The 24498-nt window shown below is 44.2% G+C and overlaps 9 protein-coding genes across 9 annotated transcripts; 2 read left to right on the forward strand and 7 right to left on the reverse strand.

The window, feature by feature from the left end:
* Positions 1–183: 183 nt before the first annotated feature.
* On the reverse strand, positions 184–1854 carry C922_04073 (hypothetical protein; the record flags this gene model as incomplete). The annotated part of the gene is made up of 1 exon (XM_008819658.1): positions 184–1854. One exon carries the CDS (start codon positions 1852–1854, stop codon positions 184–186), a length of 1671 nt encoding a protein of 556 aa, XP_008817880.1.
* Positions 1855–3461: 1607 nt separating this feature from the next.
* Positions 3462–5027, forward strand: C922_04074 (hypothetical protein; the record flags this gene model as incomplete). The annotated part of the gene is made up of 2 exons (XM_008819659.1): positions 3462–4725; positions 4768–5027. The coding sequence occupies 2 exons, from the start codon at positions 3462–3464 to the stop codon at positions 5025–5027; spliced, it is 1524 nt and encodes a 507-aa protein (XP_008817881.1).
* A 339-nt stretch (positions 5028–5366) lies between these two features.
* Positions 5367–6416, reverse strand: C922_04075 (replication factor C subunit 3/5; the record flags this gene model as incomplete). Its single annotated transcript, XM_008819660.1, has 1 exon — positions 5367–6416. One exon carries the CDS (start codon positions 6414–6416, stop codon positions 5367–5369), a length of 1050 nt encoding a protein of 349 aa, XP_008817882.1.
* Positions 6417–8504: 2088 nt separating this feature from the next.
* Positions 8505–10333, reverse strand: C922_04076 (hypothetical protein; the record flags this gene model as incomplete). The annotated part of the gene is made up of 2 exons (XM_008819661.1): positions 8505–8622; positions 8781–10333. 2 exons carry the CDS (start codon positions 10331–10333, stop codon positions 8505–8507), a joined length of 1671 nt encoding a protein of 556 aa, XP_008817883.1.
* A 795-nt stretch (positions 10334–11128) lies between these two features.
* Positions 11129–12046, reverse strand: C922_04077 (hypothetical protein; the record flags this gene model as incomplete). Its single annotated transcript, XM_008819662.1, has 1 exon — positions 11129–12046. One exon carries the CDS (start codon positions 12044–12046, stop codon positions 11129–11131), a length of 918 nt encoding a protein of 305 aa, XP_008817884.1.
* A 1117-nt stretch (positions 12047–13163) lies between these two features.
* On the reverse strand, positions 13164–13730 carry C922_04078 (hypothetical protein; the record flags this gene model as incomplete). The annotated part of the gene is made up of 1 exon (XM_008819663.1): positions 13164–13730. The coding sequence occupies one exon, from the start codon at positions 13728–13730 to the stop codon at positions 13164–13166; it is 567 nt and encodes a 188-aa protein (XP_008817885.1).
* A 345-nt stretch (positions 13731–14075) lies between these two features.
* Positions 14076–14824, reverse strand: C922_04079 (acylphosphatase; the record flags this gene model as incomplete). Its single annotated transcript, XM_008819664.1, has 2 exons — positions 14076–14320; positions 14680–14824. 2 exons carry the CDS (start codon positions 14822–14824, stop codon positions 14076–14078), a joined length of 390 nt encoding a protein of 129 aa, XP_008817886.1.
* Positions 14825–18131: 3307 nt separating this feature from the next.
* C922_04080 (hypothetical protein) lies at positions 18132–20970 on the forward strand (the record flags this gene model as incomplete). Its single annotated transcript, XM_008819665.1, has 3 exons — positions 18132–20453; positions 20615–20711; positions 20834–20970. The coding sequence occupies 3 exons, from the start codon at positions 18132–18134 to the stop codon at positions 20968–20970; spliced, it is 2556 nt and encodes an 851-aa protein (XP_008817887.1).
* A 718-nt stretch (positions 20971–21688) lies between these two features.
* Positions 21689–24148, reverse strand: C922_04081 (hypothetical protein; the record flags this gene model as incomplete). Its single annotated transcript, XM_008819666.1, has 1 exon — positions 21689–24148. One exon carries the CDS (start codon positions 24146–24148, stop codon positions 21689–21691), a length of 2460 nt encoding a protein of 819 aa, XP_008817888.1.
* Positions 24149–24498: the final 350 nt, after the last annotated feature.

Here is a 24498-nt window from a genome sequence, read left to right on the forward strand (position 1 = left end):
AGCCCAGGTGGAGAAAATCCCTGTAAAAAAACCCTATTAGGGGAATCCTTTTAGAGGGTCTCCACCTTTCGCGGGGATTGTTTTCTTCGAGATTAACTTGAACCAATGCTGCAAGATTAGAGAAAGCCCCTCCGAGGTTTTACTTGACAGCGTAAAATCATCCCACTGACGAATATCACCTCTTCACCTCTTTTTCTTTTTCAAAATTTGCGACGCGAGCGACGATTTCATCGCCAACTCGCTGAGTCGCTTCCGGCTGTACCTAGACAGAACTGAATTTCTATAGGACGTGATCGACATGCGGGAGCTACAATTTCGCTGTATCAACAAGCTGAGGTTCTTTCTCTTTAACGCTTCCTTGCTGTATTTGATGTCTTTCATATTACTCTGCAGCTTCTCGGAAATCAGTTCACGGTGGTTAATTTGTTGCAGGTTAAATTCCTCATTAGGATTGAAATCGGCCTCGTCGTTTTCTTCTCCGGTGCGTCTTCTTACCCTGGAGCTATTGCACGGATTATCGGAGTTGTCACCGCTGCTGCCGTCCAGACTGCACTCGTCCTCACTTTCCACCAACTTAGGGCTGCTGGCAATGACCCCCCATGTTATGATGGGACTCTTATCGACACCCTTCCCAGCCAGTATAAGTGGAGTACGCATATACTCATAGCTGTTATTCCTTTCCAGTAAGTTGAATTTCCCCTGCTGTACCATCTGCTCCTCTTTGTCTTCTTTCATTTTTTCCATCATTTTTAATTGCCTATTCTGAGCACACTGTTTTATCTGCCTCTTCATGTCCTCATTATATTCCTCCGAAAATCTTGTATTGTCGGGACATATCTGTAGCTTACTCTCAGCAGAATTATCCATCAAGCTAACTTTTAAACTGGAGGAAAACATCATGCTACTTAATTCATTTTCCGACCTGTTGGTATTGATCTGATGACAATTTATTCCTTTCCTTGTGCACTCTTCGATGTAGTCTACTTTTTTATTGTGTTCCTTTCTCTTCATCAGCGAGTACATATTCCTATCCACATTCTTATTTTTCATGCTCCTTAAGAGGTACTCAAATGATTTGTTATCCTCCGAGGTGTACTTCTTCTGGAAGTCGCTCAAATTTATGTTCAGATCAATTTTGTGTTTTTTTCCATTCGCTAGAGTCACTAATTTGTAGTTTTTTTCTTGGAGGCAGAGTGCCTTGTCATTCCTCCCCTCCTCGAAGGGGTCTACATTCCTCTCGCTGCACTGATCCGTTGGGTATAACATCTCCAGATTGTTATGTTCCTCTGGGCAGGAGTAAAAGCCCCCATCCGGGTTACCACTTGGAGATATAGGACTACCCATTTTCCTACTGCCTCTTCTCCCCGCGTGATCTACTTCCACAGTGGTGCCTTGCTCAGGTGAGTATCCTTGATAGTTGGAGAACATGGTGCTTCTTCCATCTGGAGTAAAATCATGGGCATCCTTTTGAGTCTTCTCCGAAATGGCTCCATCATCCTTATATTTGTGTAAATCAGGAAAAAACTTTTTTTCAATTAAAAACTCCAGCACATTTAAGTAATCCTCTTCCAACAAGACAATGTGATTGTCCTTTCCTGTCCTGAAGTTCTTCGCGTCATATTCGACAATTTCGTTGTTTTCGAATAGAGCGATTTTTTCCTCTCCATACTTTTGGATGGCATCTTCATCACCGCTTTGTTTTTTTTTTTTTTCCTTCCTCTTCTTCTTCCCCTTTTGACTTACAATTTTGTATTCATTTTGGTCCATCGGGAGAATTTTATTTTCTTCCTCTGCGGAGTGCTCCCCTTCCAGGGGGGGCGATTTCCCTCGGGGGGACTTCTCTGAGGGGTCCATCCCACGGCCCGATCGTCTCGCACCGCATGAGAAGTCCCCGTAGGAAACACATACACGAAATGTACATATGTGTAGATATTTCCCCGCGCGAATGTTTCACCTGTGTAGGCATTCGGGGAGAGCAAGCCAAGGGATGACCTTTATCTACGTGTACATGTGCGCCTGAAGGGGACAACGCGCCGACTCCACTATCCAGGCAGATTGGCCATTCGAACTGCGCGTTGTCTCGTTTAGGCGGTTCTTGCCACGAAGGGGTGATCTTTGTAGTGCTACTCCGTTGCGCTGATCCGTTTCGCTATCCCGCCGCTAGCCAAATGACTTACGTCCGGGTGCACAAAATGGTGGAAATTACCCCTCTGGTCGATCTTCACCGACGGGAAATTCGTCAGTTGGTCAAAGTGGCTCCTCTGCCAAGGCTTCGGGCACGACACACTCGCCAGGCATAGGCAAAGGTACACATATATACATACTTTTGTATGTACGTCTGCTCACAAGGGAGCTCTTCAGAGGGCATCTTCTGCTCTGTACACCGTTAACCGTCCTTTGCCCTGTTCCCCTGCCTTCCCCTCTTAGCACATATTCCTCTGGCTCCTTCTTACCGAAAATGCGGAATTCCTGGGCGAGTCTTAAATTTTTTCCGACGTAACTGAAATCAGCCCACAAAAGAAGCAGCTCTCTTGGGCGAAGTTAAATTGGAATGGGCTACACTTCGTTGATGTTTTTTATTTTTTTTTTTCCTCGCCCTTCCACTGCTCATTTGTTCAATTAGCCAATCGTCTGATAGCAGCCTTGGCGCGTAAAAAAAATCAAACAGTGGGGGGTGGTCGAAAAATGAAAAAATCGACGAAAGAAGCCCCCAAACGAAGCATTCGCATTAGATCAAGGGAAAAGGAAAATAATTTCCCCGCGAGGTTCACTAAATGATTGCGAGACGACGCCACGTAAAGTAATGTACACTACGGGTGTACAAAGGGAGTTATTATTTATTATTTTTTTCTTTACAGCATGGTAGAGCCATCTATTTGTGGAGTTGCGCCAGGATGTAATACCCGGGCACACGTGCGAATGTATGTATTGAGAAAAAACTGATTGGCGATTTTTTTTTCCTTTCTGCTCTTTTGCCCCCCCCTTCTGCGAACGTTCCACGAGCGAATTCGTTGCTCAGAAATGGCCAACGGGTCATAATTTCCTCTCCGGGGAAGTAATAAAAGGAACGACAGGCTCCCCAACAGTGGACACTCACTCATCCCATGCCTACGCACGTAGTATCCATATATAGCTTCCACGCGTGCGCGACCAATTCATGAAGAGGCAAATCAGCGGGACGACGCAACTCTGAAGGAGAAATCAAGCAAGCATTTCTATAGCGCTTCCGACAAAATGAGGCACGCCGAAGGGGGCGCCAAATTGGACATCACTCACATGAAGAAGCAATTCCTTGGTGTTGTTCCCAAAACAGTTGGGAGGCTCATTGGCGAACGCAGAATCAGCCCATTGCAAAGTCAGCAACGCGGGCATCTCCAGTGACGTAAACGTGTTCATATGCCTTGCACACGTGAAGCACTCTGATCCGTGTGACGCAGCACTCTTCACATCCCCCACACACCATGAAATGCAGCGGAAAAGTGGGGTACTTCTTAAACCTGAAAAGGGAGTACGGAGACGAGAGAGCGGCTACCCTCTTAAGAGCCCTGGAGGAGGAGAAAACTGTCCAAGGAGCATTCATAACTCATTTTGTAAAAGTAGATTATCTCAACTTGACTAAAATCCTGCTATTCATGGTTAGGGCAAATAAGGTGGAAACAAGTTTCGATGGCTTGTATGTAGATAAGTCGTATGCACATTTGATGACCCAACGTGGGGTAGCGGTCACCCCCCAGGGGAAAGGTCCAGACGGTGATATCCCCTCCGCGGGCGCAAAAAAGGAAGAAGAGGGATTCTCCACGAAGGCCAATCCCGCTGAGGTCAATCCATCAGAGTCTAATCCCAGCGAAACGCAAAAGGAAAGATATCAATGGAGAGAGCGACCAACCTTTGAAGAGAAGCCAAGTGGAAAAACCACCCCAATTAACCCCCACCCAGCGGAAAATTACGAAAAAATAATCATTCCCAATTCGGAGATACTAAACGCAGATGATATAATGAAGCACGATGGAGAAGTGGAAAATGTGGAGAAAGCCATCTACTATTTAAACCCCTGTTCTGTCCTGTCAGCATATTTTCTGGATGTACAGAAGAACGAAAATGTGCTGGACATGTGTGCATCTCCAGGGGGGAAGTCCATAGTCATCGCAAATCACCTCTTCGGGTATGACTCCTCTCCAGTGAAGAGAATTAGAAACATGGAATGTCTAAAGGATGGAAGTGTACAAATTAAATGCTCCCTCGATAGGGTGAATTATTACACCACCAGGAGGCAAGGCTTCTTTGTCGCGAACGAATTTAATCGAGTAAGGTACAACAGATTGAAACAGGTACTAAGTAAACATCTGCCAAAAGATCTGCTGACGTCGAATCATGTGCATATCACAAATTACAATGGACTAAATTTGAATTCCTTTTTAAGGTTCCCAAAGTTCCACAAAATACTGCTAGACGTTCCTTGCTCCACTGACGAGCATTTAATAAAAAAAAAAAGAAAAGATTTGCTTAACAAGTGGACAGAGAGGGTGATAAAAAATAACGCAAGTGTACAATTCGAGTTGCTAAGTAACTCCTTTCAGCTTTTGCACACAAATGGAACTCTCGTTTATTCGACTTGTGCTCTTTCTCACCACGAGAATGATCATGTGATTGAGGAGTTTTTAAGGAAATATAAAAAGCAAGTTCAAATTGTCGATTTTGTGAAGGAAGAATATGAGAGAAGGTTCCGTGGGGATCATTGCGGTCGTTTTTTTTCCGCATCTTTTGGAGGACAACCTGTTGGGGAGGAGGACCCTACCCACCACGTGACACTAAGCGGGGGAAAACATAACTGTGAGCAACGTGGAAATGATCCTGTAGAGGGGCGTAGCCACGATGGGGCTGTACCCACTGGGGGCGATAGGGTTCCACGTGACAAGCCGAGCACCCACTTCCTATCCTTCTTCGAGAAAACCAAATATGGCTACATTTCCCTGCCAGATAGGTCACCCTTTGGAATTTTATACATTTGTAAGATTCGGAAAATTTGAGCTTTTTTTTTCTTCTTTCTTTTGCGCATCGAGCCACGTGCCCACTTCGCTGTTACGAATTTCTGAAATGTGCGCGAATTGTGCGCCAATTGTTTGCATATTTGTTACGAATTGTTTGCATATTTGCTGCTAATTGTTTGCGAGTTCTTTTTGACCATCTTCGGGGGGCTCGCCGTGTGCGCACGCAAAAAAACGAGGGAGCGGGAGCAGGGCGCGTAGAAAAAAAGGCACGCGGAATGCAGCGTAAATGTGTGTGGGGAGTGTGCTGGTGGATTATGCCGATGAAGTGCAGGATAATCGCAACGTCTCCACGCCCCTCCACCAGCCTCCACACCACCGCTACTTCCTCGCCAAGTTGTACTTAATAATCGCCGTGTTGGCGTTCACGATGAAGGCGATGAGGGAGACGCTCTTGTCGAAGGAGCTCTCGGAGAGGAAGGAAAAGTGCGAGCAGAGCTTCAAGAAGTAGTACTTAAGTTTGTAATCATAATTATGCCGTAACAAATATTTAATGATCGTTTCGAAAATAAAGTTAACCGGAATTTGGCACGTTATTAAGCTCTGAATCTTCGTCACGCATTCTTTCATCTTTATTTGGGACGGATTCACAAAAGCAAAATCGCACAGTTCGTTTATATACGTAGAAGCAACAGAGAGGGAGTGATGAGGCTTGGCCGAATTTGAATACACGGTCATTTCTAGTGCCATAATACATTTCCTCAAATTCCGTCCATGCTTATTAATCAAGGTTTTAAAAAAATCGACTGAACTGAAGGATGCAGGCACATGCTCACTTTCGCTAATATCTTTTAGGACCGACACAATTTCTTCTTCCGTGGGAAGAGGTACTCGGATACAAATGCATCTACTCTTTAACGGCTCGATAATTTTAGACAGATGTTCCAAATGTAAAATAACTCTAGCATTTCTTATGTACGTTTCCAATGTCCTTCTTAACCCTGCTTGAGCTCCTTCACTTAAAAACTCAGCATCTTTAAAAACAAATATTCTGTACATCGGCGATTTGGAAAAAAAAGACGCACTTGATTTGTAGCTACATAGCTCTTTAATAACATTCTGCACAATTATTTTGTCTTTGATTCCTAATTCGAAGCATTGTAACTCTAAGTGGTAATTGCTTTGGACGACGTTTATGCTGATTTTATTTTCTGCATTGGTTATGCACTCTGGTCTCCTGATTATTTTCTCTTCCTTAAATATTTCCTTTATTAGGCAATCTATTCTGGTACTTTTTCCTCCTCCGGGGGCGCCGTAAAAAATGATGTGAGGTAGGTCCTTGTGCGCGCTAAGCTTCTTCAGCCTCTCCGTGATGTCCTTGTGAATTTTCAGCTCGTCCAGGCTTTGCGGGGCGTACTTTTCGAGCCACATTTTGCGGGTGTGCCTGCAGCGCTAGAGTAAGGCCGCTTCCCCAGGAGGGGTTTCCAAATCGGGGGGGCGTGGCTTTCCTATCAGTTTAGCTTCGCAGCTGGGGGGACTACCTAATCATAGTGCAGCCCCTGCAGCGAAATATCCCCTTTACGCGTTGCCGCCAAACTGACACAAATGGGAACATCTACTGGGTGGGCTCACTTGGGGTGTACGCGTCCGCGTCGGCAGCGTCATCCACAAACAGGCGCACTTGCCGTGTCAGCCGAAAGGATCACAAGAATGGCAAGAGTGGAAACGCCCGCAACAACGGAAACAATGGGAACAGTCGCAACAATCGCAGCAGCTGCAACAGCCCCAACTACCGCGGTAGCCACTCATATATATATCTCGCAAGGGGCGCGCGAGGCCATCTGCTCATCCCCCTTATTGTAATCCCCTATGGCCTTCGCGCCACTCGCGCCATTTCGCAACACACTGGCGTCGAGACGAAGCTATCGGACTCTGTCGTGGGCTCCACTTCTCGTCACCTACAATTCGGCTTCGTACTACCTACGTTCAAAGTAAGAGAGAGGTGCGAACAGAATGGAAAATTTCGAAAAAGGAACATACATGGATGTTGCTGTTTTTTCGCCAAGTAGATCTGTGTGTGTGCTACTTTTTTGGGGGACCTATATCGGTTAAGATGCCCCAATTGGAGGTTTCCTTCCGTTATAATTTTGTTTCCCTCATTATTCTTATTATTCTCTCCACACTTTCTCAAATTTTAAAACATCGATAAGGATGCGACATGTAAGATTTGCAAAATGGCCATCCTTAAAATCCCTCGCGCTTCCCTACACGGAAAGTTTCCTCCTTCATATGTAACAATCTCCCGCGAGGACAAAGGCTGATTCCTATTTTGCGCTTCTGCTTGGCTGTTAAATGCGCATAAAATTGTTTGAAACAAGCAAAAAGGAAAAAAAAAAAAAAATAGCCTACTTAGTGGAGTATAACGAATGGAATGTGCTGAGAGGGGAGAAATAATTGAAATTTATTTTGCCTTGGCTTTAGTTTCCCTATTTGCCTTATTCTCTTTCTCGTTCTCTCTTTTTCTTTTTCTTTTCTCTTCTTTTTTTCTCGAACGTTCACCTCAGCGTCACTACAGCTTCTCCCATCGATGCGAAAAAATGAATTCGAATACGCCAGCAAAAGACGGTACTGCGACGCAAAGATCCTTAAACGCCGAGTGATATATAACCACTTTCCATATTGAGAGAGAGAGAGAGAAAAAAAAAAAAACGCACCTCACATTGGAGAACTTCTCACACATAAGATGGAATTTTCCCCGTGGATTCTCTATCCCCTAAAGCACATTTCTCCTGCAAAATTTATAAATTTTTTTAAGGCAAAATAACGCAAACTTTCTTAAACGTACAAGTAAAAGACAAAAAAAAAAAGAAAAAAAAAAAGATAAGAAAAGTATGGACGCATGAAAATTTGTAACCTCCTGTATGTCTGTACAATTCATTGTTTGAAATATTTAAGCAAAGGCAGAGGAAAGTGCATGCAAAGAGATGTGAAGAAGTAGACACTCCCGCCAATGGCTACGTGTTTATGCCCATATGTTCGTACATACGGGTTTGTTTTGTTTATATGTCCTCGGAGAAGGGGACTCTTCATAACGACAAATGTGTTCATTTGCTTAAGGGGTTACGTGGCGAGGGGAAATATATAAAGCGGATCACCAGCTAAGTATGCTCACCCAACATACATACCCAGCAGAGGGCGAACCTCCACCTAGTTGTGGCTCAAACGGGGAAACAAAACTCGATATATTCAATGCACACACATGCGTAGTTAGTACCTACTGTTGTTTGCACCGTTCTTAAATTTTGCGAGGGGCAGAGCAACGCACGGTGTTGCTAAAGGTCTATTAAAAAAAAATAAATAAAATAAAAAAAAAAAACATATAATTTCGCCCAGCTCCTCACATGCTCATGCCCACAAATGAAACGAAAAAAAGGTGCCCCCGTCTGTGTCGCCATTGCAGCAATCTCGAGCTACCCAGAAGGGCGTCATCACAAGTGAGAAGTTACCGCATCTAACGAGTCAACGGTTCAGCCTTTCTGCTAAGTTCTTATTCTTCTCGTGCTCTTCCTTTAATTCCCTTATGCGCTTCTTCACCATTTCGTCCCTGTCCATGGGCACGCACTTGAGTCGTTGGTAGCTGCGGGGGGAGGAGGAGCAGCAGGAGCAGCAGCAGAGAAAGAAAAATGGCTTAATGAAACCTTGATGATTACGCAGACGTGCCAATTTGGAACGACGCATGCAAATGGAAAGCGTGTGTCAGCACACACATACACACACCGTTTGAGAAATTCCTACCTGACGTCCTGCGACAGAACTTCCAGAAGCGCATCGTAGTTTCCACGCTCATCCGAGTCGTGTTTAACCCAATTGGATTTCTTCAAAAAATCGGCAAACACTTTCTTGGCCTCCTTAATTTTGTAACTTCTCCATTTTGAGAAAACATCTTCCAAATAGGCTGCTGGTAAGGACTTAAAAATTCTGTCTCTCTTGTCGACGAGCCTTATGATGTCTTCCACAGAGTCGTTCATATGATTAATTGGAACTTCGTGAAGCATTTTCTTGAATGTGTCTCTTTTCATATTTATGTAGCTTGTAATAAATTCTCTGTACAAGTCTAACTTTTCTGTATCCGTTAGGCGTATATTTCTGTACCTCTCGTCTGTTGTCAGGTCAGGTGGAATTTGCAGGGCCTCTTCAAAGGAGTCGCACATTTTGTCCGTAAATGTCTCATCTTTCAAAATGGCTTCATCTACAACTGGGTGCTTTATCTTCTCATGCAGGAGACTCAAGAAAACGTTTTTCTTGTCGGTAACCGCGTTGTCACGATGGTTTGATCGCTTCACATCTGAGAGGGAATCTGCATGGCGACTTTCGCCCTTCCGCTTGGCGAGCAACTTCTGACTTACACTCTGAAATATGTGCTGTTTCTTCTCAAAGGATAAAATGTCATACTTGGTACTTCGTAGTAAATTATTTTTTATTTTAATCCACGCCCCTGGGCTCTCGCCCCTAAAAGAGTCAAGCAAAGATTGTTCCAATTTTTCTTCCGTTTCCCTTTCCATGTTTTTTTTCCTTTTTTGTAAAAATTCCCTTAACAGTTTGCTCCTTGTGACATTCCAATTTTTGCTGCCATTGCCTTGGAATGCTTTTTCACCCCTCAAAATGGATATCGCGTCTGCCTCCTCAAAGGGGTACCCAATTTCACCTTCCACCTCAGACAGCAGACTTTGGAAATTCTCTACTAACATTTTGAGCTCTCTTCTTCTGTCCTGGTCAATTTCTTTTACAAGATTATTAAAATATTCCTTCCTCATCTCCTTTGGTACTTTGAGATACCTTTCATCGTAGAGGAGGTGGGGCAAGGCGTTTTCATATCTGCAGAATTGGTCCATATTTTTTTCGATGAGAAGGTTTTTATAATCTTTCAGTATTTTTTCCATGCTTCTTTCCCCTTGGCTACCTTGCCTCGTTGCTCCGTTTGTTACACCATTGGAGGTGGCAGCCCCTGAGTCTGAGTCGATTTCCATCGCGCCATTGTGACGACCCCCCGTTGGGCTCCTCTCCACCGATTCATCACCAGGGTTATCGCTCTGCTTTTTCTTCAGAAGAATGTTTACCTCCTTTGGGCACTTCCACGTCTTTTCACTCGTTTTTTTGTTGAAGTAGAATTTATACCCTTTGCTCGTTTCAATGATGAACCAGCCTTTGCTGCCCTCCACGTATTCCCAGCTGTACGGAACGCCCACGTAGTACTCCTGCACTTCTCTTGGCAGGTGGTCGTACCTGTCAGGGCGCGCCGGTTCCGAGTCGGGGGAAGCTTCTTCCATTGGGGGAACTACTTTATCCATGCTTCCTTCTGCTCCTTCGCCGTTCCGCCTTCACGTTGTCCTCCCTTTTCTTTCTATTTCGTGCAATATCTACACTCAACAGTTGCCCGCTGGATGCAGAAAATTGACAGCATTCCTGTTGCCTAGTAGCGAACAGACGGACGGATTGGCCTTCTACCCTCGGGTGGCGAAAAACAAGTTAGTCCCCATGCTAGGAATGTGCCCCTCGGCCTGGTAATCCATTTCCGGGTTGCAAAATAAAGAGCGTGTTCAGTAAGCGGTAGCAAAATGACCAAAATGATCAAAATTGTCAAAGCGTGACTTGAAGAATGTGCCAAGCGGCTCAAAGAAAAGTTAGAAGAAAAAATTTCACAAACTCGTAAGGCGGTAAAAAAAAAAAAAAAAAGAAAAAAATACATGCTATTAGGTGGCAAATATATTTTCCCTTTTCTTTTTTTTTTTTTACTTCACCATTCAAACAAACAAAATTAGGAATAAATATTTTTACTCGCGCATGGCATCATCACAGATGCAGAGCAATGAGAAGGAGAAAGAAAAAATGAGAGAAAGAGGGAGGGGGGTATCCTGTTCCGTACATTCGCGCCAAATGGGAATATATGCGCGGATGGATGTGGGAAAGCAGTACCACAAAAGATTGCCTCAAAAAAGTGGCCACAAAAAATTGCCACAAGAAACTGCCTCAAAGTAGGCACATATATGGCTACGCAAATATAGCTACATAACTATGCGTACACTTACGTATGTACACATTTGCCCACACGTCTATCCACTATGCGCCAGTCCGCTTTGCGCGAATCAGCTCCGTACGTACTTGTAGAGGAAGTAAAAAAAGAGCAGGCAGAGAACCACACCCACGAGGATGATGACCAAGTTCTGCTTGTGCGCCTTCTTGATGGCGTCCGTCAGGGAAGACGACAAGCCGACATAGTTGTAAATGTCAATAACTTTCTTGCGAACATTTTTCAAAAATTTGTTTTGCTTTCTGATTAATTCTAATGTACTCATTCCCTGGACGTGAAAGACCTTAAGGTTGTTTTCCACTTCCTTTAGAATTTCCCTCTCATTGTGTAGATAGCCGATCGCGGAGTTAGCAGCCATTTTCTTCTTCGCCTTCCTGCCGTCTGTGTGCGAACTGTTTCCCATAAAACCATCCTGTTCGTTATATGCATTACGGGCGTTCCTTTCCGTGTGGCTCAAATTCGTTTTGTAAATTCCGTCCAGTGTCTTGATGTACGAGTTGGCTTCACTGGTTAAAGTCTCAATTCTTCTCTCCCATATGACGTTTTCGTCACTCATCATTGCCTGACTGTTCATATTATTTGTGCCAACAAAAGAGTAGGTATTCCTCAACGTTTCAACATTCATAAAAAAGGAATTTGTGAGGGCGTTTATTTTGTTTAGGGTCAAATTATTCTTCGCATTTGCATTTATCTTCAAAGTGTCATTTCGTTGGTACACATCGGCGTAATTCCTCCCAGGGTTGATGTTGCCTTCCCCTTCGTTGGACACAATCAAATTGTATGAGTAAAACAAATTGTACGATTTTTCTAGCTCTTTCCTTATTTTGACTATTTTTCCATAAATATTATTCAGGGTATTGTTCGGACATGCTCTGTTTTCTTCATTCCGGGGAGGCTCTCTACTAACCTGGTTGGCGGACCCGCGCGAGTTGCTCAGCTCGTCGTCGAAAACGGCTTCGTACTTTGACTTCATCTTGTTCAATCTGGTCGTTCGTTTGGGAAATATGGATCAAACCGAGCAAAAAACCCTCTTGCAAAAAGAAAAAAAAAAGGTTATCTCCTATAATACCTGCGTGGCTGCATCACACGGGAGGGGCATATTATAAAACATCCACATCGAGCGAAACGAAAATGTATCTTCTTCTCCACCCCCCTTCCCAGTCAAGTCACATCTTCGAAATTGTCGAAGAGGCCTCACTTCCTCACGCGGATGGAACGCCCAATTGACATTTTCGTCCAGTGAAAGGTAAACCCGTTTGGCCACCAAACAGAAGATAGGGGGGAGGAGGAGGAACACACGCCGTCTGGCAAAGATGTGAAAGTGAAAAAAAAAGAAGAAGCAAAACTGGCTTTTCACTTCAGAGGCAAGTTTTCTCAGTCGAAAGGGAATTATTTACGCATTGCGGACACTCGCAAATGCGAAATGGCTAAACGTATGTAGTTTTCGTGGAGCGAAAAGGAAAAAAAATAATAAAATGTAAAAAATATATCTATAAAAATATGAAAAAATAAAATAAAACAAAATAAATAAAAAATAAATTCCTTGCTGGGGGAAAATAAAAACACTAGCCACTTTCACGGTTAAGGAGATCCCTCGTAAGGTAAACGGGAACGCGAAACTGACCTCGCGTAAACGACCCTATGCATAATTACCAGGTACAACATTATGCCGCCCTCAGTCAATTAGTCTAAATATATTGTTTTTAAGACACTATTCTCCCTTTCGGGAAAAGGCATCGAAATTGCCGTGAAAAGGTGGGTAGACCTAAACAGGCCAATTTGAAAAACGGGCAAAATTTGGATCAAATGTAACTTCCCAGTTGGACAAAAAAAAAGACGGACCAACATCGCATACGCTCTTTTTAATGAGTAGGGGCAATGTCAAAAGGGGTTTAACTCAACAGGGGTTGCCATCGGGGGAGGGGGAGTGGACACCTTTCCAATTGGGGGGAGAACACAAACGCATTTATATATAGTAACTGGGAAAGTCCCCCCCTCATTCCCCTGTGGGCAAATGCAAATGGGGTGGAAAATACATCACACGTTATGTGTCCCCTCCCATTTGGCAGTAAGATGCATCCCCAGGTGGGTCACCAAATCTGTCCGTTACTTTCAATATTCAAATCGATGTTAAGAAAAATTTGACGAAACGTATCATAATTGATGTATAAATTATCGACATTTATGGAATGAAATTTATATTTTTCCTTCCGCTTATCAATATGATCACAAAAATAAATTTCATTTTTTATATTTTTCTCAAAATAATTCTTATTGGTGAAGTAAAGGAACATGTAAAAAATGTCATCCACACTAACTTGGATTTTGAAATGATGAAGTGCCTTTCGTACTTTCTGTATGTTAATAAGATTGTTCATATTTTTATTATAGTAAATAATTTCTTCCGTATGATCTGTTTTTCGTAGGGTTTGTTTTTTTTCCATTTTCTGTTTCATGTCCACTTTGGCAAATTCTTCTTCACTCACTATGTCATCAATATGGATTATGTAATTCCAAATGTAACTAATTTTTTCTTCTATGATTTCGTTGATTTCCGCGTCGTTATTTTTTTCGTAAATCGTCTTCACCTTTCCGCCCCTCCTCCGCAGTGACCTCTCCAAGTCTTGTACCTTGGAGGTGGTTTTGTGCCGCTTCATTGGGTTCGTTCGGTTTGGCGGAACCACAGAACAGGGCCAATCAGTGAACAACAGCGCAACGTGGTGTGTCGACACCTCTCCCTTAGTGATGTGAGCTATGTTAGGCACCCCTCCGACGCAAATGTCACATAAGGTCAGGCAGTCTCCATTTGGCGTCTTCACCAACTTGGGATTTGTTGTTCGCAAAAAAAAAAAAAAAAAGGTGTCCAGTGGGTGGCCTCCTTTATATGCTATTTAAATTAGATTAGGTCTTCCCCTTGAGGAATGTTCACGGAAAAGTCAAAGCTACGCTAAGTGGCCCAAATGGGGGGACAATCTTCCCTCCCCGCCCTTCACCATCCCAATTTATCGCCTTATGACAAAATCGGTACTGGAAAACCCCTCAAGCGTCTTCTCATTGGTTATTAAACATTCGTCGATTCTGGACGATGGGCTACCGATATTTTTGAGGAAATTCTTAAATTGCTCCAGCGATTCTTTGCTATCACTTTCTGCTTTTCCTACCACTGTGTTCCTGTCTGTGTTCCTGACATGGCCCTTTATGTTTAGCTTGTCTGCTTCCAGCTTTGTGTACTTCCGGAAAAAAACTCCTGAAGAGGGTGGAAGCGGAAGTGAAGATGGCACTTTCTCTGTGTTGATCTGTAAGCGGCACACACTGTTATGTGGACCCCTCGACACCCAAATGGGCAAATACAGGATACGAATTCTTTCGTCTCCCTTAAAATTCAACTTAAACAAAGAGACCCTCATCACAGTGCAGCAGACGATGGGAAGGTGAGGGAAGAACAAATAATGAATGAGGAGAAGCACAAGATAATAGAGTGCACATCGCTGTGTTAAAAACCGCGTGGGTTATCAACCCCTCTGGTCAGGCAGAAATCCTTGCATTCGCAGGTCTCATTTTTCTTTTTTTTTTTTTCTTTTTCACCCGATAACCCCTCCTGCCTACCTTGGACTTTTCCAAAAACTTCAAAATCGAAGGTGTGTATCATTTTACTGGAGTTACAGAATTTTCTCGAAAGGTGACTCTCGCGGGATGAACTCTTCGTCGGCGGGAATAAAAAGAGGGAGTGGACGACGGTCATCAACCGCATGATTTGCCAATTCGCTTGGCTCAACGGCACGCATGGGAGAAATGTAAAGGGGCATAAAAATAGTGCCACGCGGGGGGTGCTACAAAAGGAGTTTCCTTTCTATGTCACATAAACTTATCACTTAAGCGATTTGTACTCCCTTAACCCGCTTCTTACTTTTTTAACCTTGCCATAAATTAACACGCGTAGAGGGCGAACTCACCACTGCGCACTTTCTACCATACGTCGAAGTGGAAGAAAAAAAAAAACCGTTACATGCGTTTCAAAATGTATTAAACTATTTTCCCTCTCCTAATTCTTCCCTCCAATTTGGCATTTATAACGGGGTGTACATTTGCTTGACCCGAGAACGTGGTAAAAATAAGATGCTGCAATTATCAGGGAGCGGAGGGGCACACAATGCGTATCCTTCCCCGTAAAAGTGCGCAGTAAATGTGACAATGGCCCAGTTCACACTTGACATGGAGCTAAAAAGGAGGACAAACACAACCAGCTTTTTTTGTGTCGTCCAAACTGATCCACACACAGGAAAACAACCCAAGAAACTGGACGGAAAGATGTCAGGGGATGTCCACTTCGGTGGTCAAACTGACCACTGACGGAGGGTAAACCCAATATGAATGGTGTTCCGTGTCGCTGGAAAATAGACCCTCCGTACTCCAACCAACCCGTGCGAGAGCATCCATGCGTGAACATCTGTGCTGTTATTCCTCACAATAATGACCCACTAGGATGAAGTTTTAGTTCGCATTCCTCCATGTTTTTTTTTCCTTTGCACCAGTTTGTGGGACACCCAACATGTGCAGGTAATTCCTCCCAACAGCTTCGCAACTACTGTCGCTGCTGCTGCATCAAATGCAGAACGGGACAATAGTTGAGGGAGGGAAAGAACAGGGGGATGTCGAACTGGAGAAGGGGACGACCAGCTAGAGAACCTGATGGGGGAGGAAAATTCTGACAAAGGGGAACTCTGGGAAAACGTACAATATGAATTGCATAATGAAGACCGTACAACGCAAATGAAGCCTTTCACCCCTGTTGGTCAAATGTATGCAAAGGGGCCCTCTCCTCCTTTTTCTGTAGACTCACCATGAGAAGGAGGCTCAAGTGTAAAAGTGACACAATTTATATTCCATTTTGAGTAAACATGTGTAGAAACACCCGACTCGATTTGTTGGCCTTTTTTTTTTTTTGCAGTCACCACAATGTAAAGGGGGAAATATATTTAAAACGCTTGCTCAATAGACCCCTTCGCGCGCAACATTTGCCTTAGTTGCCATATGTACACGTCGCCGAACCTCCTGTGAGGAACTTTCTTTACACACAATTTCAAAATACCGACGTTCGCATGTAAATCCCAACTGAGAGGCCAATTCTCTTTTCCTTTTCCTCTCCGCCCTATAACGTTATTGAGCAGAAATTCACAACATCCAGGTTGATGTACCACGTTCGGGAATTTCAAATTTGCGCAAAAGAAAAAAAAAAAGAGTACATCACTAGGATCGCTAAAGTCAGGTAACCTGTAGCGCGTCGTCCATTTGGGAATTCCTCGTGTGTAACGGTTGGTACATTTAAAAAAAAAAAAAAAAAAAAAAAAAAAAAAAAATGACCAAAGAGGACAATCGAAACGTGAAGAAAGCATCTTCTTGTAAGCAGCCTGTGCGCACACGTCTACATGCCCAATTTGAAATTTCCAACCGCGGGGCAACAACACAGACCAGATTTATCGCTTGGTCTATTTTAACCATTCCTTTTATGAAATTCCCCCACCTCTGTGTGCCTCCTGTTCGTCACAAAAGTGTGCAATTGTGAATTAGCAAATGGAAAAAGAAAAAAGAATGAAAAAAAGTAAAAAAAGGAAAAAAAAAGCAAATACTTAAGCACTTATGTGTGTGCATATATTTAACTATAAGTCTGAATACAAATCGATAGCTAGACGGCCAGACGGGTCTCCCGGCAGGTGGACAGCAAAACAAACCACATAAGTCGGCACTCCCTTCGTGCTCCTCTTCCCCCTCCCATACACTCTACGCATATAAAGTAAACCCTAATCCATTACGTTTTAAATAATGCTGTTCTCTATCTCGTGCCTCTCACCTCTCGCCATCCTGTCCTTCTTATTTACAACCGTTTTGCAGTACTGCATCCTGTTTGCCTTTTTATTTTACCTCTTATATTTTTTTTCCCTCATCATGTTATGACATGGATTTAGCTACGCGGCTGCTTTCCGTTCGTGTAGCCCCTCTTTCCTCACTCGCTAGGGGCACTCGGCCACGCTGCAACTCTCACCACCTCGAGCGTCGTAAAGTAGACTTCATTATACGACACCTCCATATTTGCATATTTAGCAACCATAAAACGCCAACCCCATTATGCTACCCACAAGGTTGACTCTAGCATGATGCTACGGGGACTCTTCAAGCGTCCCTTTTTTCTCAATATTCTTTATGTAACTTTTTTTCTTCTTTTTTATAAAGGGGAAAACCCATTAGTGGCGATGAGTAGTAGTGAGCCTCCTCCCTCTCCTCTTTTTATTGCTCTTCACCAGGAGGAGGAAGAAATAACCTGGAGAGGCATCCCACTTTTCGCTTTAAAAGAAAGCCCTTCGTTTAAGACACCTCCTTTGCGCACTAAGTTGAGCCCCCCACAAACACGTAGACACATAAAATATTTTTGCATAGGCTACTCCGGGAATTACCTTCCATACAGCCACACGCCCACACACCCATACGGCCATACATCCATACAGCCACACACCCATAGTTACATTTTTGTTCTCCTTCGGTTCCTCCCTCCTTTTAGTGTCAATTCTTTGCACCGTTTGAATCACTTAGAAATATGGTGAACTCTCTCGAAGCAGCATGGTGTAGGCCCCCTCCTTTTTTTTTTTCTTTTTTTTTTTAATGCCCATGTGTCTTCCACTTTAGTCAGTTAATAACCTACTAAGCGGAAGTTAAACCACGCTGCTTTTTCGCAGCATAAGGTAAGCACTATTGGGCGAATGAACTTCTTTAATACGCCCTTTCATAACTTCCAAACTGCTTGCTGTTTATACGTGTGCACGCGCCACAGTACATGTAGACACAGGGGTAGGTTCCCCCGTTGACGAATAATAACTAGCCAATTAAGATAGTTTTAGAAGGATTCCCTGTCCTGTGGAAGTAAGAAATAGAAATTTTCCCAAATCGATACAAACAATAAACCTACGTACGAGCGCATCAAAGGAGTAACCCCTTCCCGAGATGCCCCCAATAGAACAACGATAAAGTAAAAATATACAATTTTGTAACTTTGAAGAAAAAAAAAAATGTCTGATGGTGCCTCTAACATAATTAGCATCCAAATAAATGACGGGAGCGAATCGGTGCCTCCAAATGAGCAAGACAGAGTAACGAAAACGAGCTCGATTGGCAAAATGGTGGAGCATGAGGACGACAAAGAAGAGACACCACAGTATGGACGATGCTACAGCGATGTTAGTGGCTATTTACCCCCCGAGTCGTTTTCTCGATTTGGGAGCATAAGCGGCACAAATGAGAACCTCTACTGGAGTGGCAAAAGTTACAACGATGTTGATGAGGCTACCGACGGGGGAGGCACTTCCCCAAATGCGACCTCTGCTGATGATACTTCTGCCGACGCTGCTTCTGCCGATACTGCTTCTTCCCATGGTACTTCTCCCGATGGCACTTCCGCTACAGCTGATCAAGCGGCCTACCCAAATGGCAATGACGCGAAGAATCGGCCCAACCAGCGTGGAAGCGAGAATTTAAAAACGCACAGCCTTGGCCTAGGACTCCGAAATAGCAATAAAAACAGCTCTCCCAAAAAGGAGATAAAAAACGTCATGGGGTATAACTACTTCACACTTAGACAGCAAATGATGAAAGCAGATGACTCGAAGATTTTAAAAAACCTCCCCCTTAGTATATTTGTGGGGACGTGGAACTGTGAATACTTTGACTTCTCCAGGGAGTGTCACAACGAAAAGAAAAGGTCCACATCTGACTACCTTAGCGAAAACTGCAATGAGAACGTGTATTCTTTAAAGGCAAACGATCGGTACTCGGTTAGATCAGTGACCCCTGTCTTGAGAGTTAAAGGGCTGGACAATTATAATAACATAGGAGGGTCCTCTACCGTCGAGACTTTTTCAACTGCTGATGACAGCAGTGCACATTACGCGTATGAGGGGATCTTCGATCGACAGATAAAAACTCCGCAGGAAGAGAGGAAAAGACATCAAAGCGACCTCCCCAGCCTACGAGTCATCCCATGCAACGATATCGAAGCGGGGAAAGTATCAACGAGTAGTCTCAACCAGTTAGACAATACACGGATCACACAGGGGGACGATTCCACGTATGACGTGGGTAATTGGCAACAGAGCGCAAATTTCTGTAAAGGTGGAAGGAGCAGCAGCGAGTGCAACGATAAGAAGCTGCGTAGATCACTCCAAGATGTAGGCATGACCAATGAGAGAATCAAATCGAAAAGTCAACCCACACAAGGAATCACCAATAGAAGCACATGGGTTAAAAGATTATCACACTACGACTTTCAAAAGGAAGGCTCTCAATCAAATGAGTGCAACACTTATTGCATATCTCACAACCGGAAGAAGGTAGTTAGCGAAACGCCAACGATGGGGGTCCCAAAGAGAGTCCAGGCAGGCGATCCGCCAACAGCACAGATGGATAAGTCAGGCAGATCACAGATAGATAAACCGAGACGAAGCCAAATAGAGAAGCTGAGAAGAGTGGATCTTAAAGACACGGAGAACAACAACTATAACCTTTTCCAACTAAGGGAAAATAGTTCCAATAGGAGGACATCTAAATCGAGAGAGAAACAAGTATTCTCTACTTGGATTCAACCCCACTACGACATCTACATCATATGTCTACAGGAGTCCATATCTGATAACATCATCGAGTGTTTATCTCACCATCTGAAGGAAATAAATCAAGAGACGTACAAAATTTTACCATTGACTGATTGCAAGCTCTCTGGATATGGGGACGGAGCGTTTCTTCAAATGAAATCCACCACGATGGCTGCCTGGGTGAGGACATCAAAGTTGTATCCAGATGGCCCCGTAAAATTATGCGCCTCCAAATCTATCGCCTTTAGCAAGATAAATAATAGCAAAGGGTGTGTATCAATCCTGTTTAACATTTTTAATCAATTCATTTTATTTATCGGTTGCCACATGCCAGCAAAGGATCAGGAGATAAGACAGAAATCTAGAGAATTCATTCTTACCAAACTAAGTGAACATTTCAGTAACAAAGTTACCTCCAACTTTAAAGACGTTTTTCATCATGTCATTTGGATGGGAGATTTCAACTTTAGGGTTCAAGGGATACGCCTAGATCGAGCGGTACATTGCTTACAGACGAACAATTTGAAGGAGCTCCTAAAATATGATGAGGGGAGCTCTCCCTACTCATATGATTTGTCCATAAGCTTTCAGGAGCTACCCATCTGCTTTCTCCCCACTTATAAGAAAAACGGAAATCGGCCCGTTATCAACCGGGATGATGCCAACTGGGTGCAGAAGGAATACAAGCTCGTCCACAACATCAAGTGGTACAAGGGGGGCCGGCAGGAGTCCCGCATCCCCTCGGTAAGGCTTGCGGCGAGGGCCAGATGGGGGCGAAGCGACTGCAGGCTCTGCCCTGTATTGTCCGCACGCTTACGCCTCTATCACAATCGGCACACTTGCGCTGTCCTCAAATCTTACATCTCACATGTCACTTGTCACTTCTAACCCGCCCCACCCTGCAGTGGACAGACCGCATCTTCAAATGGTCGTGTCATAAAACCAGAAGCTGCCTCATCTTCGTGCCCAACTCCTACCTGTCGCCACTACCGAAGGAGCAAAGTAATGGCCCAATTGGCGGCGCATATGTCTGCCGTCATCGTTTCCATTAAGACTAGACTTTAGTCTATATAATTGCCACCGCGCTGCTTAACCCCCCTTTTTTCAATTTCTCTTCTCTGAAGGCATCCTCATGGCCAGCGACCACAGTCCCGTGTCTTGCTGCTTCCAAATGTACATGATGAAGAACGAAAGGGAAATCCCTTTGACGAAGGTTACACTTGCCAAGTCGATCGAGGGTTCTCTCGCCGAGTATTCATAAAGGGAGAGCTGGGGGATAACACATACGCTAGGCAGTGTGGCGATGGGAAGTCTTGCCATGTGCCTCTGGAGGTTTTACCGCCCATCTGCTTCTCCCCCTTTTATGCATCCCCGCGGGATTAATCTAAGTGTGTGTCGGGGGGGGGACGTCCCTGCATGTAGCAGTTCCCATACTGTCATACGTTCGAACCCCCCAAAAGGGGAACATCTATTTGAGAGAGCGCCACTTCCGGGGAGGATAACCCGCCTCGTCAGATCCTTTAAGCCAACTGAGAACTGGTATCCTCCGTGAGGTCACTTCTCCAAATGAGCAGACACGAATTCGTTGCTTCCATGTTCGCGAGAATTAGCAGCGCGAGGGGGGAAAAGGAAAGACATATAAGAATAAAATGCGACGTGAAAAAACGAAAAGAGATGTTTCGTTTTCCCCTGCTACTCTCTCCCTTCTTTTTACGACACAAATTTAACGAAAAATCAAAACTGTTAAAGTGGCGCGTCACACGCCGGGGAATTTAAAAAAAAAAATAAAAACCCACGTGTATCTACAGTGTACCTACACACGTATGTACACACATATATACGTATACGCCACTCACCCACACGAATTCACAAAGGGGTGATTTTCCAAATGAAGCGAAACAGGCGCAACTAAAATTTTAAAGCGGGGAATGGGCGCGCGTAGCAGATGTTGGACCCCCCCGACACGCATCGCCAAAAACTCAAAATACTCGGTCTTGGGTATTCAACAGCGTTATGTATATCGTCTCCGGGGAACAGAAAAAAAAGAGGTGCATGCAGGTTTGGCTGCACATCTCCTGAGAGGGCTTATCAAAATGGATAAAGCTGCAGTACTCTCCCCAGAAGGACACAACGTAGCACAGCTTGGGTCTTTCTCTGGCTTTCCTGTTAACCAATTGGCCAATCAGGAAGTTGCATGTATCACGAATGCAGGAGCTGCTAATTATGCCATTCGTAAGAATTATTTTTTGTACTTGGTAAAAATTTTTTTCCTTTTTAATAAACATATGTGCGTTTTCTTCGTGATTTATTTTTACATCCAGGAGAATTCTCCCTATGTACTCCACTAGGTAGTTTGCAACTGCGTCCTGCCTGCTCTTTGTATGGGAAGCAGCTTCGTGGGGGTCCCCACTTGGGGCCCCCCTTGCAATTCCGTTTGGAATACCTCCCATTTCGTCCTCCTTCGAGACACAGCTCATGAAGTTATACAGACACTCCCTCTGTAGTACCCTCTCGTTAACCCTATAATAGTGGTTCCTATGACTTTTTAAAAAATCCAGCACTTTGTCGATCTTTCGCAGTTTCGCCTCTTCCACAGCGGCGTCGTCATTTTTTCCGGAGCTACTTTCCATTCGCTGCTTCTCAATAGGCGTTTTTTTTGGCTTCTTTTCGATTTCGCTTTGGATGGAATTTCTCGTGCCCCCCTCCGGAGTGTCCTCTCCGCCGTTGGCAACTTTCCCCTTCTTCAGGTGATCCCCCTTTAAGTAATTTTTGAATATCCTCGCATCTGTAGAGATGTTTAATGTGCTTCCACCGGTCTGCCTTTTTGGCGCTGCACCATTTGATGCACCATTGGCTGCCCCGCAGTTTATGCCAAGGATGCCTGATAAACTCACATCACAGCTGCTTCCCGAGTCATAGTTAATGTAAAATGTTTTATCATCAAGGGAGTATCTTTTTTTCTTCTTGTTGGCTTTACTTCTCGCTAGTAGGTCGTGCAAATCCACCACGTTGTTCGGGTTGCGGCGCACACTATGGTGAACGTCATTCTGCTGGGCGTCATGCCTATTGTTCCCTTGGAGGGTGACTTCCCCATCCCGGGTGAGGCCGGAAAGGAACTCCCTTTCTATGTAGTCTACATCGAGTTCATACACAGGGTGCACCTCCCGGATCCTCTCTCTCGTCTGTATATCCAAGTAATTGAATTGGTTTGTCATTCCTAGGGGGTTCTTCCCCCCGCTTTGTCGACCTTCATTGTTTCGACCGTCATTATCTCGACACTCACTGCTTCGATGCTCACTCTCTGTGACATGCTTGGGACTCACCACCACGTCGAGACCACCGTCCCCCCCCCCGTACATATTGTACATATTTATCAAACTGTTCACATGTGCCCCCTTCTTGTTTACAGACGAGTTAGAAAAAATGCTGTTGTAAATATCTGCTACGCTGTTCATATTAAACGCATGAGATAAGTTGTCCCCTTCGTCGTTGCGGATGTTATGATGCGGGTCAACAGAGACCCAGTGGATGGAAGGTGGACCATCGCCCTTTCCTATTTTGGAAGCTGGGTTCCTCCCATTCGCATCGTAAAAGCATTCATGCCATTTAACGGGGATTGCATAAACTTTGGCATCCTTGGATCCGTTAAGGGTTAATATATTTTTTAATTTTTTACGAAATTTCTCGTGGTCCGTTCCATGGTTGTATAACCCGATCAAGTCGACAGGGTATGTGTACATGTCTGTAAAATATTGGCGATATTTTTCCCTCAATTTGGGGTCTCCACTGGGGGATTCCGCTCCAGGAAAAGGCCCGTCCGTCGCATCATGCCTGTTAGGAGTTGTCCAATTTCCTGCCTTGGAATTGCCGCCTTCCCCACTGTTAGCCCCTCCTGCTTGCGCCTTTCCCCCGCTACAGATGTCCAGTAGTACCACATTGCTCACTTTGAACCTATCCTTGAGCACATTCCTATGCGAAGTCAACCTCAGCTTGGTCAAATAGTTAACGCACAGGTAGACGGAGCTGCCACTCATGTATATTTTATTGTCATATTTGCAGTTAAGGGAGATGACCCTTGGCTGGTGCTCCCTAAGAATATTATTGGCGTACTCACTTGAAAAAAAACTTGATAAAAAAACATTCCTTAAAAAGAAACACATTTTATTTCTCCACATACTTTGGTGCAGGTACTCACAGTTTATAACTTCCTCTGCATCATCTGCAAAATTGGTCACTACGACTTGAGTGTTTATAACGTGGCTGTTTAGCAGCCTTTCCAACTTATTAAGCCGTTTTTTTTTGCTTAAAAAGTGGAGATAATCTATATGCCGTCCATTTTCCGTAGTAGCTTTTCTGAGATCTGTTATGTGCACCTTTTCCACGCTGGTGTAAATGAGGCCGTTGTTGTGGATCCCCTTTTCATTGCCATTGAAATACATTTTGGCTTCCCTCAACAGGTAAGTATTTCTTCCTCTCCGGGGTTTTCCTAACGGGAAGATAAAGGTCTATGCGGCTACAATAAACTGCGCATCGGGCTGTCTCAACACAGTTGCGTTTTTTCCTTCGCGTTTGCTTGACCATAGAGGGGATACATACATTCCGAGTGGGTGGAAGCTGTAAAAAAAAAAGGCTTATCACATGGGACTTAAAAATGTTGAATACGCGCAGGGGGGTGTAGGGGAGATTTGGTTCGCCCCCTTTTGCGGCATCTTTTAACAACCAAATTGGAGCTCCTCCTGCATTTTCGGATCTTCCTTTGTTGGGCGTTTATCTGTGCGTTTGAAATATG

Source organism: Plasmodium inui, assembly GCF_000524495.1.
Source record: "Plasmodium inui San Antonio 1 unplaced genomic scaffold supercont1.19, whole genome shotgun sequence".
In the NCBI taxonomy this organism is placed as follows: Eukaryota; Apicomplexa; class Aconoidasida; order Haemosporida; family Plasmodiidae; genus Plasmodium; species Plasmodium inui.